Source organism: Polistes dominula, unplaced genomic scaffold (assembly GCF_049000335.1).
Source record: "Polistes dominula isolate Pdom_NZ unplaced genomic scaffold, Pdom_raw_medaka contig_18, whole genome shotgun sequence".
Lineage (NCBI taxonomy): Eukaryota > Metazoa > Arthropoda > Insecta > Hymenoptera > Vespidae > Polistes > Polistes dominula.
Genome location: NW_028301164.1, coordinates 2,935,884 through 2,959,992, shown reverse-complemented (window position 1 = coordinate 2,959,992; position 24,109 = coordinate 2,935,884). Strand labels below are relative to the sequence as shown.

General features: G+C 29.2%; 2 protein-coding genes across 5 annotated transcripts in view; both read left to right on the top strand.

The window, feature by feature from the left end:
• Positions 1-24,109, top strand: part of GluRIB (Glutamate receptor IB) — a 212,963-nt gene that overhangs the window by 141,189 nt on the left and 47,665 nt on the right. For all 3 annotated transcript variants that reach the window (XM_089178946.1, XM_015328452.2, XM_015328453.2), the window contains 2 exons: positions 11,258-11,385; positions 13,272-13,401. In XM_089178946.1, coding sequence (XP_089035072.1) covers positions 11,258-11,385; positions 13,272-13,401 — 258 coding nt within the window. The remainder of the gene's footprint in view (positions 1-11,257; positions 11,386-13,271; positions 13,402-24,109) is intronic.
• On the top strand, positions 15,489-23,877 carry LOC107070347 (facilitated trehalose transporter Tret1). 2 transcript variants are annotated; one of them, XM_015328454.2, is made up of 4 exons: positions 15,489-17,051; positions 21,304-21,560; positions 21,687-22,861; positions 23,465-23,877. In XM_015328454.2, exons 1-4 carry the CDS (start codon positions 17,005-17,007, stop codon positions 23,612-23,614), a joined length of 1,629 nt encoding a protein of 542 aa, XP_015183940.2. In that variant the 5' UTR covers positions 15,489-17,004; the 3' UTR covers positions 23,615-23,877. The 2 variants fall into 2 exon arrangements, with proteins under 2 accessions (XP_015183940.2, XP_089035074.1); XM_089178948.1 differs by lacking the exon at positions 15,489-17,051 and adding an exon at positions 19,367-20,073.

The window sequence follows — 24,109 nt, the reverse complement described above, 5'->3', positions numbered from 1 at the left end:
ATTATATTCTAATATATTTATTTATTAATAATATATATATAGTATATAATAGATAAAACATAATATTTATGAAATAATATTTTTCAATCAGGTTTTTCCGATAAAAAACAGCATGAATATTCTCTATGGAGTACACTTCAGACATGTAAAAAAAAAAAAAAAAAAAAAAGATAAAAATAAATAACCTATCCGATCATTTTGCAAAAATCGTCCTACGTGCAAAAAATAAATGGAAGTAACTGTTCAGTTATTTTTTTTTCTTTTTCTTTTTTTTTTTATTTTTCATTTGAATAAAACGCTTATAAAATTTTTGGCGTACTACGTGTACATTTAATTATCTTTCCAACAGTATATCGTAACATTTTATTTCGCTTACGCATTCGCATTTATTGATCACCGTAATGTTTACATTTTGTGTTTTACCGCAAGAGCTTATGTTTCTTACTGTTTACTTTGTTTCTATCAAACGATTGGGGGTGATATTGAACAATACCAACTACACAACAACAACAGATGAATATTAAAAATGATTTTGAAATTATCGTTGATCCGATAGAATAATTATATGGAAAATATAAGATAGAAATTAATTAATGGAATAGATTTTTCTTTTTATTTTCTTTTTTTCCTTATTTTTTATTAATTTCCGATTATTACAAATCTATCGATAGTGGTTATTTTAAAAAAGAAACGAAATGAAAGAGAATATTAATTAAACTACATTTCTTTTCTCTATTTTCTCTCTCTCTCTTTCTCTCTCTCTCTCGTTCACGATTTTAAATAAAGTATATATTAATTTTTATATTTAAATAAAGTAAGAAAAATAATAAACTACATCATAAAATCATCTGATATCATTCGATATTGTTTCGAGTTGTTTGATTATTTTCAAAAGAACAAGACAAGTTTTGAAAAAATTTAACGAGGAAGAAAAGAAAAGGACGTGTAAGTCGTTCATCCAATCGTTTGAAGTTAAAAAGAAAAAAAGGGTCGACAAAATCATTGGACCAAGTTCACACAAGGACGGCTTGAAAATAATCGTTCGTTATCGGCGTACGGGTCAGTGAGGATGTGGAAGAAGGGCTCTGCCACTAATCACGGTGTGTGCTATAAGATTGGTCAAAAGGACAAAGTAGTCCACGAAAACGAGAAACTATATGTGTGTGTGTGTGTGTGTGTGTGTGTGTGTGTGTGTGTGTGTGTATGTGTGTGTAGAAGAAAGAGTGAGAAAAAAAGAGACAAAGATAGAAAAAAGATTTTCTTGCCCGTTCTATTTCACTCCTCTTTGCTTTCACTCGAGCAAAGTAAAAGAGGGAAAACGTGGAATGGAATGGGCCCTTCCAATAGGATTAACCCTCGTCCCGTTAATCCTTTTATTGGCGCGGCAAATCCTGCGACAGGTCACGTAAGAGGGTGTCTGCAAGCAGAACTTGGATTCGCGTACCCTCACAACCACTCCTCCTCCCCCAACCCCAGTTATATCCTTTTCCGATGAAGATAAGGGAAGATCGAACGGAGACAAACTTAACCGAAAAGCTAGATTCGACCGATTTTATAATCAGATCTATATCGTTATTAGTGTTCTTCAATGTGAATGTGGTTCCTTAATAACCTTAGTAAAGACAATTTAATTGATATATATATATGTAAATATAGAAAGGTAATTTATATTTATGGAATATTAATGGATTTGAGTTCTTAACCCTTTAGAAAAAATATTCTTAAATGTAAGATAATTATTACAAATGATTCTACTTGCATTACAATTTTGACATTAACTCTTTATTTTCATAAATTATAACATCTTTCTTTTGTTTAAAGAAACCTAAGTTTATATTACTTTTAGGAAAATAAAAAAAAATAAAATCATAAACGTCTAACCTTTTATTATTTATTAATTAAAACCTTAGTTTATATTAATATTAGAAAAATAAAATTTAAAAAAACGAAATTATGAAAGAATCTATGTTTCCTATTGACCTATGGAAACTTTTTAATACTAAACGTATAAATAAAATGATGTTATTATTTTCAAAAGATTTATATTATATTCAAGTTGATTTATTTGATTCGATTTATTTTTATTTCACATTGTATTTTATTTTATTACATATTTTTTCCCCTTTTCCATCCCCTTCCCTCGACCCCAAGTCGATTCACATTTCTTTATGGAAGAAGCAAATACGACATACGTACACATTTACGTATAAACGTATGTTCTACGCGTCACGATATTCACAATGAAATCGTTTTCTACGAAAGGGTAAGGGGAAAGAAGTAGGGGGTTTCTAGGAGGGATAAAATGGTAATACGTTGAGGAAGTAGGAAGCAAAGATATATATATATATATACATATATTCGCTAAAAGGTACTACGAACCCCATAGACAAAATTTGAGAGTAGACTGTCGTTTACTTTAGCACGCACACCAAAGTATCCAGCAAAAGCTTTACTACCGGACGCTGATGCTTTATTGCGTTATTTCGCTTTTACTAGCCGAGCGATGCAAACACGAATGTAACTATGCAACATCGTCTTACTAGTATGTGTATATTTATATATACGTATACACTATTTTTTTATATAATATAAATATATCTAAAATGTAGATGTATATATTTGTATATATGCATACGAGTTCGATGACGTTTATGAGAAAACATAGTATCGATTCTATTTTATATTTCATTCTTTATATTATTATTATTCTATTATTCTATTATTCTTTAAAGTTTATTATACATCTTTTGAAAAAAATAACATGTTAATGGATATTAATGTAACCATAACTGCAAATCATTCATTCACTATCTTTTCTACCTAATAAATTACTTACTTTATTGAAAATTGCTTTCTTTCTATTTCTTCTTTATTTATATCTAACTTTTCTTTTTTCTTTCCACGTCAGAAGAAAAGGTAAGAGAAAAAAAATTATGGAGATACGTAACCATAACTGCAAATCATTCATTCACTATCTTTCATACCTTATACATTACTTACTTTATTGAAAACTGTTTTCTTTTTATATCAAACTTTTCCTTTCTACGTTAGAAGAAAAAAAAGAAGAAAACATAAAAGAGAAAAAAGAATAGGATAGAGATATATAAATACGAGAAAGGAAGAAGGATAGATAGATAGGTTGAGATGTGTATACGTGTGTAAAGGATATAAGAGGGTTCTGTGATCGTCGGAAGGATAGCATTAGTCCCTTTTGGGAAAGTGGCCACGTAGAGGAAGCGTACCTTCAAAGACCTACGTGATAAATGGAGGAACGAACGAACGAACGAACTAACCAACGAATGAACGAACGTAGGAACGTAGGAAAACTGTACGTACATGATCAGTGTGTGTAGACGATGATACGAAACGTTAGTATACGGATATCGGTAGTCCCCATGTTACTGATATTCTTAACGATGAATCCTACGTGGGTCGGATCGCCATCAAAAGAAGGGCATTCATCTCCATTTACATGAGAGTACACGTACTGCTGCTTGTAAGTAGGATTTTCCTTCCTATCTTTTTGCTTTACTTTTTCTTCCACTTTTTCTTACTCTTTTTTATTTTGTATTTTTTTCTCTTTACCTTTTTATAGGATCCTTTGTAGGGTAGAAAGACGGGTTACGGGTTTAGATCAATGGAACACGGTTTGTCATTTGGTAAACAAGAAAATGCAAATATGCCTATTGACACACATATATGAACTTTGGTTTTAGTAGCTCAAATTCAGCCAACCTGTTTCCATTCCGATCTTTTACAATTTTATAATATATTTTTTCATTATTATTATTATTTAAAGATGTTTTTAATAATGATTTATTAGAATTTTGTTTGTTAATGTAATTATGTGAAACTGAATTTGATATTTATCGTAATTAAATCATAATTTTATCGTATAATTTTATGATATTTAATTATTATTACTATTTAAAAATGTTTTTAATATGATTTATTAGAATCTAATGCGAAATTGAATTTGATTTTTATTGTAATAATATTTTGATAAAAAAAATATATCAATTAAAGTTGATATTTCAAAAAGGATAAAGAAGAATGAAGAAGATGAAGAAGAAGAAAAAAATAAGAAGTGTTTAACATAAATTACCAGGAAATAAGAGAAAAATCGATACACTTTGTATTTTCATTTTCCATAGGAATACGTAAAGGTTAGTTGGCTTTTCATTTTGAAGAAAGTAGTCGTAGTCGTAGCAGGAAGTAGCCATTATTCTTTGAGAGCGATATGTGCACCAAGCGACACGTAATAACGTCGAGGAATTTTTCCAAGTACCGTTCCTTTCGTTTCGTTCGTTCGTTCGTTCGTTCGTGGTCTTCCTTGTTGAATTCTACGATCTTTCTCTTTCTTTTTTCCTCCTACTCGAGTTACTTTTCTCTTAAAACTCTTGAAAAGATCAAATTTTCTTTCCGCCTTTGCACACGTTTCTTTTTACTTAGGTTAGATTTTTATCTCTTGTAAAAATACGATCAGGATAAAAACTATAAAAATATAAATATAAATAAAAAAAAAATTAAAAAAAATAAAAGGCATAACCCAAAAAATAAACTTCCATTAAAACTTGTTGATTTCTAATTTGTTATATAATTATAATTAAGTGTGGAATATTACTATGATTGAAGATACGAGTTTCTTTAGGAAAAATAACATATTTTGAATATTTAATCAAAAATATTGGCTATACTTTATTTTGTAATTAATTTAAAAAGAAAATATAAAAAAATGGATTTAGAAATTTGAAAGTGTCAAATTGTATTCCCATAGTAATTTATTTAATTTTATAATATGGGAGTACCCAAAAAAAAAAAAAAGAGTTTATGCCTGCTGGTGACAAGATTTCGAGTGGTTAAAGGATACGACGAATGGTTCGTCGAAGAAAAGGGTCGTGTGTCCTTAAACGAAATGTCCTGATTTAGATCGATTATTTCCTTCAGTGACTCCTTCGAATTTTCTATCTATTCGTTTTCCCTTTCCTTCTCTCTTAATTCTATGACTTTCCCTTTTTTTTTTTTCAATTTTCTTTCTTCCTAAAAGAAATTTGTATCGTCAATGTGAAGCGAACGATTGAAATATTTTGACAAAATTTTGATCTTCAAACGAATCGATACAATTATTCGAAATTCAATTATCTAAAATCGTATTTTTATTTAATTAAAACAAGATACACACATAAAATTTAACGATCCTTATATAGGTCGAACGTTTATAAAATCATTCGAAAATCAATCATATGTAATTGTATTTTTATTTAATTAAAATAAGATTTATATAAAATTTCACGATCCTTGTATAGGTCAAAAGTTAATAAAAATTTTTTACATATATGATATATATCTTGAATTAACCCTAATATAATTTATTATTAATTTTACATATTATAATTCTCATCTCGATTCTCGGTTAGGGTTGCATTAAGATGGTATTTTTGTATAATTAACAATTTTATATTTAAATTTAAACGGTATATTTAATTTTTTAATAGAAATGTAAAATTAATTCTAATTTTAAAGATAGAAAAAGTTTCGAGAAACCAAGATAGTTGGGTGTAATAGGTATTGAAAAATCTAAATCACGATTTAAGAACTATAACCTTAATAATTTATTATTAATTTTAAATATTATAATTCTCATCTCGATTCTCGGTTAGGGTTGCATTAATATTGTATTTTTGTATAATAACACAATTTTATATTTATATTTAAACAGTATATTTAATTTTTTAATAGAAATGTAAAATTAATTCTAATTTTAAAGATAGAAAAAGTTTCGAGAAACAAAGATAGGTAGGTGTAGTAGGTATTGAAAAATCTAAATCTCGATTTAAGAACTAACTTAAAAGAAAAAGAAAGAAAAAGGGAGAGTAAGTTTTTTCGTTTTCCAGGTTAAAGGTCAAAAGTTTTCCCTTTTTTAGTTTGGAATTAATTGTACCGTGATATTGAGACGATACGGCGTGTAATCGTTTTCTCGAAACAAACGACTGGAACGCTTGTATTTGGAGTTCTTGAGATTCTATCAGAAAGAGGGTGAGGTTAAAACCCCCTTTTGGGTTTCTTTCGCTTTTCTATCGATTAGGTCGATCCCTTTTTCTTTATTTTTTTTTTCTGTTTCTTCTTTTCTGTTTCGTTTTTCAACGTACGACTTTTCCTTCTCGAGTCGCTAATTTTTCTTCTTTCTTATTGTGTTCCACCTATGTCCTATTTTTCTTTTCTACTTTCTTTCTATATTTTTTTCTTTTCTTTTTAAAAACCTTGGAAAAAAAAAAACAGACGGTAACCTTCTTGCAACGTTGAAACACACAATTGGTACCATGAGTTTACCGCTTTTACGTTGAACCTTTCCCTTCAAGTTCAATTAAAATCTGACAACTGGTAATAAGAATTTTTACGATGAAACCTTTTTAAATTAAACATTATTGATCTACTATAATTAATAATATAATTTTAATAAATATACAAGAGTAGGATATATTTTGTTATTAATTTTTACAAACTCTTTTTCTCTTAGTTTATTACAAATGTGTATTTATAAAAATACTTTATAATAAATATATTTTTACATAAGAATATTTTTTAATAATATCAAATACCACTATAAGAACATATATGCCTAGAAAATTAAATAACCAATAGAACTCCTTTGATAATCAAATAAATAAATAAATAAATAAATAATAATAATAATATTTAAATGTACGATTTCAAACAGAGCTGCATACTAACTTCGTAAAGCTTTTATCCCTTTTACATGTAAATCCCTTATATACAATATATATATTCAACACACACCCCCCCCCCACACACACACATATATATATGACTTAATGACTCGGTAAAAGTCCGTGAGCAGAATGGAGACTAGAAACGAGATAATCTGTCGTTCGCAATGAACTTTGCCTATTGTGGGTTGCGCTAGAGAAGTTTCTCCTAGTCATCGTCCTTAGTTTGAAAGGCACATACAGAAAGTATAAGTGAGATAGAGATAGAGAGATAGAAATAGAGAAAGAGGGTTGGTTTACGTGCGTGTCTATCTCTATGTGAGAAGAGTATGAAACGACTGTACCGATAATTCTGATAAGGCCACTCCTGCATGCATGCATCGCACTACACCACCACCACCACCACCATCACCACCATCACCCACTACCACCACCACCACCACAACTGATGCATATTATATACAGACATGGGCGACTGTTAAAGGACAAATAGGAACATGCGTGATAGGACAAGTTTGCAAGTTAAATGGTCCATAAACGCTAGTTTGAATTAGTTGCTCTGCACTTGCTAAATATAACATAGACCACGCTCAAGTAAATATACCTTTGGATACTAAAATTATTTGCATCATTTTATTTCTATTTTATTACTATTTTATCGTTAAACATTTCTAACTTATTTCTAAATTTATATTTTATATAAATTTATTTTTTTTTTTCATATTTTGAAAATAATTTCTGATATGTTCGTTTTATTAGGTGATTATTATAATTTGTATTTATTCGTAATAATTAATTGATGAATTAAATTTGTCCTTTTGTATCGTTATTTATTACAATATTTATTTAATAAAACAAACTTTAGGATTTCTAAATAAATTTAAAAATTTATTCATCGACATATATTGAATTATTCCTTGATATTTAATTTTAATATTACTAATAATATTAAATAAAAGTAATATTTTTATTTTTCTAAACTAATATATCTTCATTTTTATATAATATTAAAATTAATATTAATCAAACTGAGTTGAAATTTCTAACTGAATAATTAATTACATTGGAAGAATAATCTTGACCAAATTGAAAAATAATTGCAACATTTATAATCATTTCTTATTTCCTAATTGTTATCAGTGTTTTTATCAATGGTTTTTCCCAATGATCGTTTTATAGTTAATGACCAAAAAAAATGAAATCTATTATAAACCATGTCATTCGATGAATGTAGAAAAATTATAGTCATTTAGAACTATCGAGGATATAGTTTATTTCGTTAAAAAAAAGTCATCAATCGAAAGAGATATATCTTGATCTAAGAGACGAAGTAGTAGTAGTAGTAGTATCAGTAGTAGTAGTAGTAGTACTTTCGTAGGGAATGGCCAAATTCACTTCAGGGACCATCCTCGACCCAGTTGAAAATCCCTTAGGAGGATACTTCCTCCTACTGTTCAGTTTGGTTACATTACGGCGAGTGCTGCAAACTTTAGGAGTAAAAAATAATTTCGTTGGCAATATTCGTACCTTTCCTTGAAAATTCTACCGGCCGGGTTGGGGAAGGGTGGGTGGAGAGAAAGAAAGAGAGAGAGAGAGAGAGAGAGAGTGGGTGAGCTTTTTCTACGAGTGCATTCGTCGACGACTTTCTTCGGACGAGTCATTGAAACAAATTTCTTTTTTTTTATCCTCTTCTTTTTATCTTTTTCTTCTTCTTCTTCTTTTATCTTTCTCAGAAACAAAAATAAAAAATTAACAAAAAAAAAAATAAAAATAAAAAGTAAAGCTGAAACATCAAAAGAAACGACAAAAGGATCCTTTTTACAAACTGTTAATCTTTTTTTTTTCTTTTCACTGTACTTAAAATAAATTTTTCTTCTTTAATTAGGTTACTTCTCAACCAGTATTGTACGCTAAAAATACAAAGATAAATTCTAACTGGTGTATAATAATTATCTTTAATTAAATTGATTGGTGAACGAAAATTGAAAAGTTTGTTAAGTAATATTTTCCTATCTTCTTTCTCTTTTTTTTTTTGTGATAGGAATTACAAATCGAGGAAGATAGGAGGTGGGTTGGAAATAATAATACGAGGACCGAAAATGAGAATATCTTGAAACTTCCTGGATTTGCCCTGAGGAATTTGAGTAAGCCTCGACGAAGGCTTGTAAAATTAATAATGACAAAAGAGAGAAGGAAGAGCGGACAGCTTTGACCAACCTGAATCGCTTCTATGAACTGTACTTTGTATATATATATATATATATATACGTAACAAATCTACCTAAATACATATATACATACGTGTATTATATATATTACATATATAAGCTATGTATAAATAAATATATATATATATATATGTATGTATGCATGTATATGTCATGATGCCCCATTATGCTTATGAATATAAATGCACCCATGGGGATGCTAGCAATAAATGCCGACCACTGGCCTTGCGGATCTCTGAATTCTGCTTTGCTGGGCGTAATTCGACTACACGTGCTACCCCTTTTCTTTCTCACCCACTGTCTCACTTTCTCTCTGTCTCTGTATATTTTTTTTTTTAATTTTTTTTTGCGCCTTTTACTTCCAAAAATGTAGAAACGCGAAACGACTGGACGGACTATTTTATTTTGTTTTTCTTTTCCATTTTTATTACAGCATCCTACAAGTTTTGTTTTGTATCTAACATAAGAGAAAGAGAGAGAGAGAGAGAAAGAGAAAGATAGAAAGGAATATAATAAAAGTAATTAAAACAATGGAGTATTTTCTAAAAAAAACTATAACAATAATGATAATAACTAGGATAATTAATAACTATACTAATGAGCACAAACACACGCACACTTATCTTTATAATAAATATCTTTAACATTTCAAAAATTCTTATCTGATAATTCTAAAAAACGATAAAAATGGAATAAAACTATAAAAAAATAAAACTGAAAACACTACGCAAAAGTTTTGCAATAGTTTGGAAAGTTTAAATTTATTTTTGACGATCTTTTCATAAATTCAAATATTATAATATATAATCTAATAGTTATTTTAGTTCAGATAGTATAATAAATAGCTTAACAGTTATTTTATACTATAATATTAAAATATTTCTATACGTATTTTCTTTCAAATCAAATTGTTTTCGAAAAAAAAAAAAATAAAATAAAATGAAGAAAGAAACAAAGAAAAAAGTAGAAAAAACCTTTGTCCAGTATTCACATGCAGTTTTTGTTTCAGTATGCAATAGCGTGCAGATCTGCCGAATTTTTTTTTTTCAACGTGGTTCCTTTTTCTCTCTCTCTCCGATTAACTCCCGCATCCTGACTGATCCTTCTCACACCACAAAACCCTCTTTGATTCCCCCGTCCTAACCCTCCCAACCCCCTTCCTCTTCTCGGCCCACTTCTCGCGTGTCCACCAGCTTTACTCGCTCTTGGATCATTTCCAAACGTTTGAATCTGCTTTCGCACCTTTCTCCATTTTCGCCTACTCCACCTGCATGCAGTCTCCCATCATTTTTTTTACTATTTTCCTTTTTTTTATTTTTTTTTCTCTTTTCTCTTTTTCTTTTCCTTTTTTTTTTTTGACCTATCTGCGAAAAGCCATTTCCCTTTTATCCGATTTGTCACACTAAATTTCCTTCATTATCATTCTCTTCGATCGAAACCACCTCCTTCACTCCCCCTTCACCCTTTAGCTCACCCCTCGCAACGGTAAAGTACTTTTCCTTTTATCGTCATCGAATTTATTAACGTTACGAGACTTGATTTACTCCCACCATTCCTTCAACCCTTTTTTTATACCTTTTTTTTCAAAGTTTACGAAATAAGTTAATTCGGATTTTTATTTTTTTTCTTTTTTTTTTTTAATGTTACATAATTATTGATCCCTTTAAAGCGTACTCCTTTTTTATGGGACGTTGTTTATCCTTAAAAAATTAGTGGAAAAACAAACATAAATCGTAATGGGAAAAATTAATCGATCATTATATCATTTTAATGAAAATCGTCCGACTCACTTGTAGGTATTTCCTTTCGTATAAAAATAAAATTACAGTTATTATTTAGCCTATGGGGAAGTAGAAATAAATCAATCAATTGAATGAATTCGTCGAATGATTGTAAAATCAAATTTGACGATGATCAATCATTTTGATTTTACTTGAATAATTTGACATTAGTTTGCGAATATACTTTGATGGGTTTGAAAATTGGTGTCTATTTGGTAAATTATTGTCAATCAAATTGAATACTTGTTTACTTACAAAATTAAAAAATAGAATTACAATTTCTAAAATTATTTCTATCACTGGCCTAAATGCAAGATTTTCTTTTAGTATTTTTCATTTTTTTTAGTAAAAAAATTAATGAAGATGATTAGAGTTGTGACAAACTATTTCATCTTTTGTCTAACATCGAATGTAACTCGAATTTCTATCGTTAAAAGAGAAATACGATAACTTAGGATGGTGATACGGGGTTGGGTTAAGTCAAGGAAAACACTAATATTATTTTCGTTTCTTCTTACAGTTTGCACTCAATTCAGCAGAGGAGTATTCTCTATGTTGGGTGCAGTCAGTCCGGATTCCTTTGACACGCTACATTCCTACAGCAACACGTTTCAAATGCCCTTCGTGACGCCCTGGTTTCCTGAGAAGGTAAGGTAACAAAAATAAAAAGAAAGAAAGGGTCTTGAAAAGTTTTTTTTTGCGATAAATATCAAATAACGATTTAACGATCAAACGCGAATTGAACCTTTTTCTCTCTCATTCTTTTTCTTTCAAATCAATGAAAGATCGAAAAACGATATGACGTTAGGTTTTATCAAGCAAACATGTTACTCTTTTTTTTCCATTTCTTTCCCTATGGTTTCATTGTTGGTCTGTCCCGAATAAGGTTAGGCAAAAGGGCGTAATAAAAACCATTCCATGAGAAACTTTTACTCAAAAACGATTCGTTATTTGAAATTCTTGTCGAATGGTAAATGAGAAAGAGAAGAAAAAAAGACCAAAAAAAATGATAAAAAATTTGCTTTTCACGAAGAATCAACGAAACGGATTATTTGCGATTTTGGATCGTCGATTGGAGACTTTTTTTCCATTCAGTAACTCGAAATTAATTAACGTTGCTATCGATCGTTCACGAAATACATAAAAAGAAAGAGAAAGGGTTAAAAAAGAATAAACGAAAAATAAAATAAAATGAAAAGAAAAGAAATGACTGAGAGAGATGATAGATTAAGGGGAAGTGGGGATAACAGGAGTGGGAGAAAAAAGGGGTTGGTGTATGAGTGGGGATGTAGGAGATAGAATTGCGCATCCTGTACGGCAATCAGATACGCATAATAGGATCGTTCGTACAAATAAATATATGTATGAAGGTTATATGCACGTGTATATCTAATACGTGTGACTAGAGATGTAAAAGTTGACGTTTAATTGTATAAGTGTGTATTCCCATATATATATATATATATACTATAGTATGTAATACACGATCTGCGCATATTACAATTTGAATTTCCAAATGAATTGGCCAGTTGGAAATTTATCCGGGCGAATCGCGACACGTTGCATTTATCGTACCGATATCGAACGCTTTCAGAACCGATACACCATCCAACCCTTTCCCATTCTCTCTCTCTCTCTCTCTCTCTCTTTCTCTGTCTCTGTCTCTGTTTCTCTCTTGTATGTACCAAAATTTATACGCTAGCGACTATGAAACGTAGTAGCAATACATGTAAACGCATCGAACATGCTGAATTCACATAGAACAACACACCGAGGAGATGTCTGTCGCGAATAAGTTTCGTTTCCAACTCATTCTCTTTCTCTCTCTCTCTCTCTCTCTCTCTCTTTCTCTCTCTCATTCACTCACATTCGTGTTAGTGTTTTTACGGTGATGCATAGAGAGAGAGAGAAAGAGAAAGATACGATCTGCGCAACACCGAGAGTAACGAACGTCGATGTCGTTTAAATGCTAATCTTCCTGTAATGCTGATTCGACGGTACGGTTTTTCGTTCGAATCGTGGTTTCCCCTTTCTCTTTCCCCTCTCTTCCTTTACAAAAAATAAAAAAATAAAAATAGTAAGTAGGATTGATCGAAAGAATCTATCTTTTTCTTCTTCTTCTTCTTCTTCTTCTTCTTCTTCTTCTTCTTCTTCTTCTTTTTCTACGTTTTATATCGATATAAAAAAAAAAAAAAAAATACAAAAAAAAACCACAAAGATCTAAAGATTAAAAAAAATTATTATGTAGTTACATTTATATTATAAAATTTATATTATATTAAATTATATTTAATTATATATTTATTTAATATATTAAATTATACTATATTTATGGAAATTATATTATATTAAATAAATTATATCATTTTAAAGAAAATTATTACATATATTAATATTATATGTATATTAATTATATTAAATATATATTACGTATTATAATGAACGTAATAAAAAAATAAAAAGAAAAAAATAATAAGTTGAAATGAATATAAAATTAAAATATTAATGGATAAATAATAAATTATAATTCGTAGGTACTGACACCATCATCCGGTCTGTTGGACTTTGCCATAAGTATGCGTCCGGATTATCATCGTGCCATTATCGACACGGTCAGATACTACGGTTGGAAGAAAATCATCTACCTTTATGACTCCCACGACGGTAAGTTACCTCTTAACTCATGCGACTTTCTCATGCATTTTTCTTTTCAACCATGAATACAATATATAAATATACATCTTTACAATCTATAGGTGTAACATACATGCATTTGTATAACTATGCAAGTGTGCATAGAAACGTGTCCAATGTGAATACGTGTTAAAAAATTCACCTCTACAGATGTGCACATCACGTGCATACACATACATCTACAACTGTGTAATGCATACATATATATACATTTATTTATACATATGTATCTGTACGTATAAACTATATATATATATATTCTTGCGAAATTCTATCGCGGTTTGCAGAGAATTTCAAATTCTAATCTTCCTTCTTTTCTCAACTTCTCTCTATCTCTCTCTCTCTCTCTCTCTCTCTCTCTCTCTCTCTCTCTTTTAGTATTCTTACTTTTATTAGATATCCCGATAGATACGAAACAGAGTCTCCAGTGAGCAACTTTCTTTCGTCGAATAACATAGAGAATCGATATCTACGATCACTAGTTTTTTTTACTTCAACCTTATATACAACACATACACATATATAAATACACACTTATAACTAAAGAAATATTCTGTAGAATTTTTAAATGGAAAATATTACAATGTACATATTTATGATTATAAACACACGTACGTTCTTACTTATACACATTTAAAAAAAGATACAAAAGATACATTTGTTATCTTTTTATAAGTTTCTTTTTCTCTCGTTAACGTTAAACTATAGAACAAGAATTCAAGTTCTCTCTCTCTCTCTCTCTCTACCTTTCTTGGTTAATAATAAAAATAATAATAAAAATAATAATAGAAAAATTCTTGGTAGCAACGGAGACAAAGTGGGCGACACTAATGTCAGACACGTAAGTGGGGAAGGTCGTTCGTATCTCGGGCGAGGTTTCAAAACAAGGTTTTTCCTTTTACTTTCGTTGTTCCTCTAGCGTTAAATGTAAAAGAAGTCTAAGAGGAGGAGGAGGAGGAGGGGGAGGAGGTACTGTAATGTTGCAATATTATCACGAGACGCGAACAACGCTTTTCTTTTTTCCACTTTACCGAGTTCATAAATCTTTCAAGTTACATCAAAACGTTGAAGGATCTCATTGTCAGTCGATGATGCATTAAAAAAAAAATAACGGAAAAAAAATGAGAGAAAAAATTGAAAGAAAGAACCGGTTGAACGAGTATCATAAGTGTCATCGTACACGTGGGATCTTAATTGCTACCGCATTCTTTTTTTCATTTTATTTGTTTGTTTGTTTGTTTTTTGTGTTTTTTTTTTTTTATTCTGTTTCTTTTATTCTCTTCTCTGTTTTTTTTTTTTTTAATTTTAACAAAATTCACGTATTTTTATGTTAATTCGTTGAACAAACATGATGATGCTGTAAGAAAAAAATAATAATATACCGAATTGAAGTGAATGATGTCATACCTTGATTTTGCACGTTTACTTCATTAATAAATCACTTATGCAAAAAAAAAAAGAGAAATATGAATGACGTATTCAATGGAATAATCCAGGAAAAGTAATGGTCAAGCGTGATAATTAAGTGTTTCGTTATTCTCGAATAAGGAAACTTAGTTTAGTTTATCCCCATTCAATATTTGTTACAATAATCGTGTTCGTTAAGCAAGAAAAGTCATAATTTTTATTCCGATCAGGTATCACTTCTATAGTAAACATCGTTAAATGAAATGTTTCTATAGTATCAATAAAGTGGTATGACTTTTAATTAAATCATGCAAATATTTACCGTGATAAGTTTTAATAAAGAAGAATTTTTTTTATTCTCCTTGAGTTTATTTGCATTTTCAATCGAGTTTCAATCCTTTTTTATTTTCCATTATCCATTTAAACACCTTCTTTTTTTCTTTCTTTTTTTTTTTTTATTATCATCATTAACTTAACGGTTTGATATCTCATATCGCACGGTTCATCATTCCGTTATTTCTTGATAAATATTACAAAAGTAATAAAATTCCTAACGTTATCTGAATTTAAAAAATGGAAACAACATCCTTGAAATCCGTCTCCTTTATTTTTCTTTTTTTTTAACTTCCCATTAAATCTTCTTAATATTTAAACGGCAAAATAAAATGATTATTTGAAAAAGAATATTTCAATATTTTATTTTAACGATTATATAGTCCGAAGAAGAATTTGTAAGAAATGTTGTCAGGTACTAAAGTAAATGAAAAACTATCGAAAAAAAAATGATTTTCTATGACGTTGAAAAACAGGTTGCCAAGTACGTCAATGAAATAGACGACGGGATGTGTTTCTCTCTTGGTTTTTCCTGCATTTCGTTTCGTGAAAGTTTTAAAATCGTTATATGCATTTTATCAGGTTATCACGTGAAATTTTTATCGAATTTTAATGAAAATTTTAATAACAAGGAAAAAAAGGAAAGAAATTTAAAATTCGTATAAAAATCTAAATTTGATAAATAATGTTTGATTTTAGTATATACAAACTTTATGTTGAACTGTTATGCAGTTACCTTATTTAAACTGGGTTATTCCATCCCGGGAGAATTCGTAGGACGTTGACCGAACCTACAGAAAGGTTCAAGGACAGATCGATTTCGTTCGAGTTTAAAAGAACGAAAGAATTTGCAATTCTACATTACATCGAAACATTCGATGTAAATAAAAAATATGCAAAAATCCAAGAATATTTCGAAGAACAAAATTGTGATTCACGATGAGAAGATTAATTGATTTACACCATTTAGATGACGTAAAATGTCTTAGTGATATTTTTGTAGGAATAAAAATGGAAAAAGAAATAAACAACCAATAACTGGTTGTTTCAACGAAACGATCGGATTTCTGAATCGAATCTTAGAAAAGAAGAAAAACAGAGAGAGAGAGAGAGAGAGAGAGAGAGAGAGAAAGAGAGAGAGGAATCTGCTAGGATTCAAGGTTGTGGCGAGGAAGATAAAAAATGGGTAAAACAAGTGGCAGACGAGCAAACACGCGATCAAGAAAGCCGGTTTAGTTCGGTGAATCGAAGGAATTCCTGACTGGGTCGAGTTGCAATTAAAATGGGGGAAAAAAAAAAAAAGGGAATTTGTCAGATGACAATCGGGTTCCACTTATTCCAGTTGTTTCGAAGAAAATCGAGAGGAAAATACTTGCAATCGAAAATAAATAATACGAAAAGATGGCTTTGGTTTAACTGAGAATCGACTAGCTGTCATGTGTGTTTTTGTGTATGTGTGTGTGGCGCCAAATGAGAAGAGGGGATTCCAATAAAAAATACGTGTAGTAACACGTATATGTTCTTGAAGTGGGCAGACCGCGTTCGGCAGCTCTCAGTTTCCTCTCTGTGGTTCATTCGATAATGACACTGAAACCGATATTGGTGAATCGCGCGAATAGCATCCTGACACGCCTATTCGCATTCTATTACTAATTGCTTGAAAGAGAGTGTGCGTATTTGTTATAGTGTATATTCCACCCCGCAGTGTTCAAAACTAATCGTTTGTTACTTTCGATTTTACTCCAAAAAAAAAAAAAAGACAAAAATCAATCGTACTCGTGAAAAAAAAACCAATCTATTTATTTTCATTTCAAACAAGGAACCAATTTCATCATGGAAGATACTAACGAAGAAAGTTTCTTCATTAAAACCTTACAAAGGTGTTACTCTTATTTTTATTTTTAAAATATTGAAATTAGATTTAGAATATAGAATTAAAATTTTGTCCTTTTCTTTTTTATGTTTTATTTTTTTTTATTTAAGTAAATAAATAAATAATGTTTTTCTTAAACGTGAATAAAAATGCTAGTGTAAAGTGTCGATAAATATAATCTCAATGAAATAGGAAAAGGTCGTGGAACGACGTCTTTAACCCTATGGGATTTATTTTCCCTAAACCATTCGTAGTGATTTAAATCTTTCCTCGTTGTGTCAAAAAGTTTCACGGACGGAAATCTCATCGTAGCAAAGGATTTATGAGTTTTATCTCATGAACGGGAGGAGATTGCACGACCGAGTTAACCGTCCTACAAGAAATCGGTTTATCGACACCTGTTAGATAATCTTTTCAATTTAACAACACATGTTAAATAATCATTTTCTGCATCGATAAATCGTGTTTATAAATTATTATTGAACGATACAAAACAAGTTTTCAAACATTCCCGTTAAAATATTTCAACGTTTATCTATCCAATATTTTTTCCATAGAAATTTATTGAAATGAAGTATATATATATATATATTGGAGGTATATTAAATATACTTTTGACGACGATTATAAATCCATTAATAGTGTCTCTAACGTTATTCCTACTTCATTCTAAAACCCAAATTTTGAAGTAATTACACGTGCTTCAGCACACAAAGGATCCAATTATTAAACTTGTAATCAGATTCGATAGACCGTGAACATTACCAGGAATCAAGTACCTTTACGCTTCGTTTGATCAGATATCAATAATATTAAGTATTATATAATATAATATATATATATATATATATATATATATATATATATATATATATAGAATAATTATAAAGATATTATATATATAAATTTATCAAGGAAAGATTAATCATAGAAAAAACGTGATAAAACCTATGACAAAGAATTCATTAAAGTGATCATAAAGTTTCTTTTTTTTTTTTCTAAATGATTCATTTTTCTATTTATTTTTCTTTTCATTCAACAAGTTTAACCAATTTGAATTACAAATAAATATCATCCTAATTTCACAATTTAAGTTATTACATTAAATTACTTTTTGTTATTGTTATTGTGTCTAAGTAGTTGTTTCTTTTTTTTTCATTTTTCTAAATTTAACGATGAGCTTTAAACAAAAAGATGAAGAAACCTTTTTTTGACAAAATAATTACAATAGAAACAAAAAAATTCGATTAAAACTTGTTAACGAGAAATTTGAAGGATTTTTTTTTTTACTTACGTTAATGCCGATTGATTAAAAAAAAAAAAGCATTGATGAAACTTTCGGAGAACTTAGAAAAAAAAAAAAATACAACTCTCGTTATATAATAAAAAGGTGGAAAAGAGAGAAGGAAAAAAGAAAAAGAATGAATGAGTTGACTTTCGTAGAATAATTGAAATGCAAAAGTGACTCTTATCGAGTCAGATGCACGCGATACGATGCAGTTTGTCGGAGAATCTCGATAGACGGGTTTGATTAACGTACAACGACCTCAAAGTTAATCGTTTTGTTGTAATGTTATGTTAAAATCGATGTAACACACTTGTTTTTTCTTTTTTTTTTGTCTTTCATATAATTTATTATCAAAGAATTTTTATTAGCCTTCCATATTAAAAAATGATCAATTTGTTAAATATTAATTAATTATTATATATTATTATTATGTTAAATTAATTTCAAAATAATTTTAAGTAGTCCCAAAAGTTTCTTCTTTTCTTTTTTCTTTTTTTTTTTAAATAATTTTATTCGCATAATATTTTTTATATTATTTTACTAAATAATATCAATTCTTATTATCATATTATTTTTTTTTTTACTGTATATTATTCAACATAAAAAATATTGTGCGTGTAAAATTATTTAAAAAAAAACAAATAAAAAAAAGAAGAAGAAACTTTTGGGACGACCTAATATTAAGCTGAAATTAATTTAACATAACATAATAATAATAATAATAATAATAATAATAATATATTATTATTATATATGTAATAGTACTACTATAATATAATAATTAATATATATATAATTATAATATATAATAATAAATGGTAATTATTATTATGTATAAATTATTATTTATAATAATTAATTAAGATTTAACAAATTGATCATTTTTTGACTTACAATTCAAAAATTAATTCAACTAATCCTTTGTAATGAATTCTATTGTGTAATTTGTCCTAAAAACAAAAAATAATTACGTTATTTTGTGATAGGATAATTAACGATAGAAACCATTAGCCTGTTTTTTTTCTTATCCTAGATAAAATTCAATGGTTTTTTTTAAGCCCGTATACAATGTAACTTAACTATTTAGACCTTGTCATTACCCGTATATAAATACGTTCATTTTCGTTTATCCACAGTTATTTAAACAAAATTCATCGAACCTTCCTGAACTTTTAAGTCAAAAAAAAAAAAATATAGAACACCTTTTTTTTTTTATTACGTCTCGTATATAAATCGTCGATTCTCGTACAAATCTAAAAAGATGTCTTTTACATTATTAATTAGAAATAATCGGAAATAATGAACGATAAATTTTTCTAATGGAAAAAACAAATAACAAAAGAAGATTAACAAATAAAAACAATAATAATTCTTAGTGTATTTTTAATTTCTTTTACTTTTAAAAAAAAATAAATGATCAATCGCAACGCGTATTTGTTTCCTAATATTTATTTAAAAAATACACCCATAAAAAAATACACACACATACACACAGAACGACGAACAACAACTAAATAATCAAATTGATTTTAAATTTGTTTTATCTGTTGTCTTTCAAAAGAAAAATAACCGACATTAATAAAAATATGTTACAATCAAAAAAAAATATATATATATAATTACTTAAAAAAAAAAAGAAAATGGAAAAAAGATCGAGGAAAAAATGGCGTTTTAATGCCGTTTATTGTGGGATATAAATAGGTGTTAGTGAAAGTGAATCATCGTGACAAATAAGTCCGAGGTAAGGAACACACGTTTCGGTTCAGGTATCTTATTAGTTTGTGCATTATATCGTTAGCTGTAAACTGCTACTTGTAGAGAGAAAGAGAAAGAAAGAGAGAGAGAGAGAAGTACTTTGTTAATAATCTCTCTCTCTCTCTCTCTCTCACACACACACACACACACTCAAAATCATACTGGTTCATATAAACACGCGTACATTCACGTAGGAACGTTGGCATCTTTCGAAAGATTGCAGATTCATGCACGAATGGTATGCGTGCTGAGATCATAGCGTTTACATATATGTGAAACCATATCGTGCATAGAGGTTCCTCAACCTACTAGAAGGAAATATACGTGGTGGCGTAGAATCGAGTTAGGATCCTAGTTGGCTCATCTCCGTAATTTCTCTTTCTCTCTCTGTATCTCTATCTTTATCTCTATCACTATCTGTATCTCACACATATAGACAGACATACACATAGACACACAGAAACACGTTTCGAGAGTCGACAGACACAATTCGCATACATAATACTCGTGACACGCGTAACGAATAATTTCACTGTGTTTTGGACGGTTCTTTCCTCTTACCATACACGTTGTTAATTCCCATATGCATAAAGTACTCGTAAAGGAATTTGTAAATACGATTAATTAATCATACTTGATAACTTGAAAAATATGTATACGTATTTATTTATTTATTTATTTAAAGTGAGTTAGGTTGAGGGGGAAGGAGGTTGATAATAACAACTCGTGCAAACTTTATCAAGAGGATATATTGTTCGTTCAGTTTTTTCATTGTTCAAAGGGATTATCGTTATAATCAAGTTTTCCTATATGATGACCTCGTTGATTTAAAAAAAAAAAAAAAAAAAAAAAAGAAAAAAAGAAAAAATGCTTAATAACCACGAGGAACATGAATTTCTAACGAGTCGTTAGATAATTATTAAATTGTTTTTAAGTTTAACTTCGATATTGTATGACCTCGATTTATGTTTCCTCGATTGGTTTTTATGAGTTTCGTTGAAAATGTTATTTAAAAAAATTTAAGTTAGTTAATAGGCTTAGTAAAAAACTCGAACAAAAAGATAAAAAAGTAAATAATAATAATATTATAACATAAATCGAAATAATTAAAACTGAATAAAGATTAAGAATTGATTGATATGTTATTTTATCGTATTGTTTTATTTTCCTTGTTTTTTTTTTTTTGTTTAATTTTAATTTTGATTTATTTTTATAGACTACGTAGATACAAATTATCTCCTACCAAGGAACATTATTGTTTCGATAAAAATACGAAAGAAATCAAAGAAGAGGATGCTTCACGTTGTTTTCTTGATAACGAAAAAGTGGTCAGGGTCGTCCCTGCGACACTGGATAAAACAAATCAAGGAATACAACAGGAAATTACGATTCCAGTCGAATCATTCGAAGTACCACCGATAGGAAGAATGATGGGTGGCGAGATGTTTCGACAAATTTTTATCGGAGTAGTTTGTGAGTAAACGACACGATAATAGGAATTTATTTTTGTACGAATATCAACGATAGTAAGAGAAACAATATCTAAAAAAGATTTTCTGAAGAATTCTATTAGATTTTTTCTATATAATTTTCATTTAGGCAATCTACTGATCACCGATAGTGGATTTCAAGAAGGTTGGAGTACACCAACAATACCAAAATTCATCTCCAATGAAGATCCATTGACAGTGACCAGCGATCAAATAGCATGGATCGTAAATTTGCTTTACGTTGGCGTCGGTATCGGTTCATTGATCCCATTTATTTTGATGAATCGTATCGGTCGTAAGAAAACTTTGTTATTAGCCGCATTACCAAAAATCATTAGTTGGATTTTAATCGGCATTGCAACAGACCAAACTACCATCTACTGTGGTAGAATATTAGCCGGTATTGGTTGCGGTATTTCTTATTCCGTATTACCGATGTATCTCGGTGAGATAAGCAGCAAACGTACACGTGGTCTCTTAGGAACTATGATGGCTGTTAACATGAACATTGGAATGTTATTTATATTCACAGTTGGTCTATGGATTTCACGATATATGATGTCTATGATAGCTATGACCATACCAATCTTATTCGTGATAATGTTTGCTTGGTTACCAGAGAGTTCGGTATTCTTAACTCAACGAAATCAATTAACCTCGGCTAAGAAAACTTTGAGATGGGCATTGGGAAAGGATAACGTTGAGGAAGAATTGGAAGAAATTAAGAGAATATTAATAACCGAGGATACTTCGAGAAAATTAACGTTTTACGATATTATCAAGGAAATGTGTAAGAAGAAAGAAAATAAACGAGGATTTGGAATAATTTTAATTTTAAGCAGTGCACTGACACTAACCGGTGGTGCACCGATATTGGCTTACCAATCAGAAATCTTTGAAAAAGCTAACTTTACTGTGTCCACGAATTTGAGTATTATCGTAACCGGTTGTGCATTGGTCTTTGCAGGATTTGCTTGTATCCTATTGGTTCATATTACTGGAAAAAGAATATTACTATTGATCTCAGCACCTGTTTGTTTTCTCGCGTTATTTAGTTTATCTTCATTCTTCACTTTCCTTTCTGCTGGTTACGACGTTTCAAGATTCAATTGGGTACCATCGGTATTCGTGATGACATTTGTTCTAAGTTACGGATTGGCATTGAATCCAATGCCTTTGGCTTATCTAGGTGAAATCTTTCCTTTCGAAATGAAAAGAGCTGCCGCAATATTTGCCTCGCTTTATTACGCTGGAACTACAACGGTGATTGTTAAATTTTATCAGGTACGTAAATACGATTATAGCCATATTTAATTATTTGCTCTATTTTTCGTAACATTGGGATAAGAAGAAATTTCGTAAACTAAAAAACCTTTAATCCCTATCTTTTCTCGTGATAACTATAAGATTAATCGTAAATTTTTATAATGATTAAGACACAGCAAATGAAACTTTATAATTTTAACAAACATGAAAATTATTTTTTCGCAAATATTTCAAAGTATTTATTCAACGTGTTAATTTAATATTCTTCAATTGTAATAAGATTTTATAAGATTTTATATTGGTTGTAATATCACTATCGACATCTACTTATCTAAATTATACGTAATTGTTTTCTTAACACGTAGGTACACGTGTATATACATGCTTACTTACCGTATCAGCGATTCATGCTGTGCTATGGGTGTTTTTGTGTTATGCAATGTTATACTCGCTAGATATTAACGCTATACATATTACACATGCATACACGTAATACAGTTTCATATGAAATAACAATAAAGAAGGGATATTACTATTAAATTCGAATTTATGATATAGTCGAATAACAATGTTTATAATTAAATATTTTTCTATTTATATGTTTATTATAATTATTCTCAGATAACGCAAGATTTATATGGTATCCATGTACCCATGTGGATTTTTACCGCGATAACTGTGTTACTATGGATTCTTATCTATTACTTCGTACCTGAGACGGAAGGGAAAACAGTGGAGGAAATATTGTTGGATTTGAAGAATAAAAAATAATCTTAAAAAAAAAAAAAGAAATTAATTCGTCTATTAAAATTCCTATATCTCTAACTTTTTCATTCTCTTTACTCATACTTGTACATAAATAATAATAAAAATAATAATAATATGAATGAGTCACACATACGCGAGACGAATCTAAAATTTAAAAAAGTACAAAAAGAAAAAGAATGGATTGGAAATATTCAAGAAAATAAAACATATGCCAATTAGAAGCGTGCCATTATAAAAAAAAAAAAAAAAAAAAAAAAAACACACAATCTAGTCAATTAATTATACCGGAAATGTTATAGTGTAAAAAAACAATCCTTATAATTATTATCAGCTTCGGATCATTCATCCTTCGAGAAGTTCAAACAAGTTTTTTTTCCCCTCCCGTTATAAATCGCAATAGTATAACAATAATAAATGATACGTGTAATTATATAATATCATTATATTGTTTAATGGCAGTTACGAGAGAAGATATTTAATCGTCGAACCAGAATAAAT

Bases quoted from the DNA above. Each gene is read 5' to 3' on its own strand.
- LOC107070347 (XM_015328454.2), top strand. From the start codon at position 17,005: ATGGAAGATACTAACGAAGAAAGTTTCTTCATTAAAACCTTACAAAG. The intron at 17,052-21,303 runs GTGTTACTCTTA...TTATTTTTATAG, and splicing joins TTCATTAAAACCTTACAAAG to ACTACGTAGATACAAATTAT. The intron at 21,561-21,686 runs GTGAGTAAACGA...ATTTTCATTTAG, and splicing joins AATTTTTATCGGAGTAGTTT to GCAATCTACTGATCACCGAT.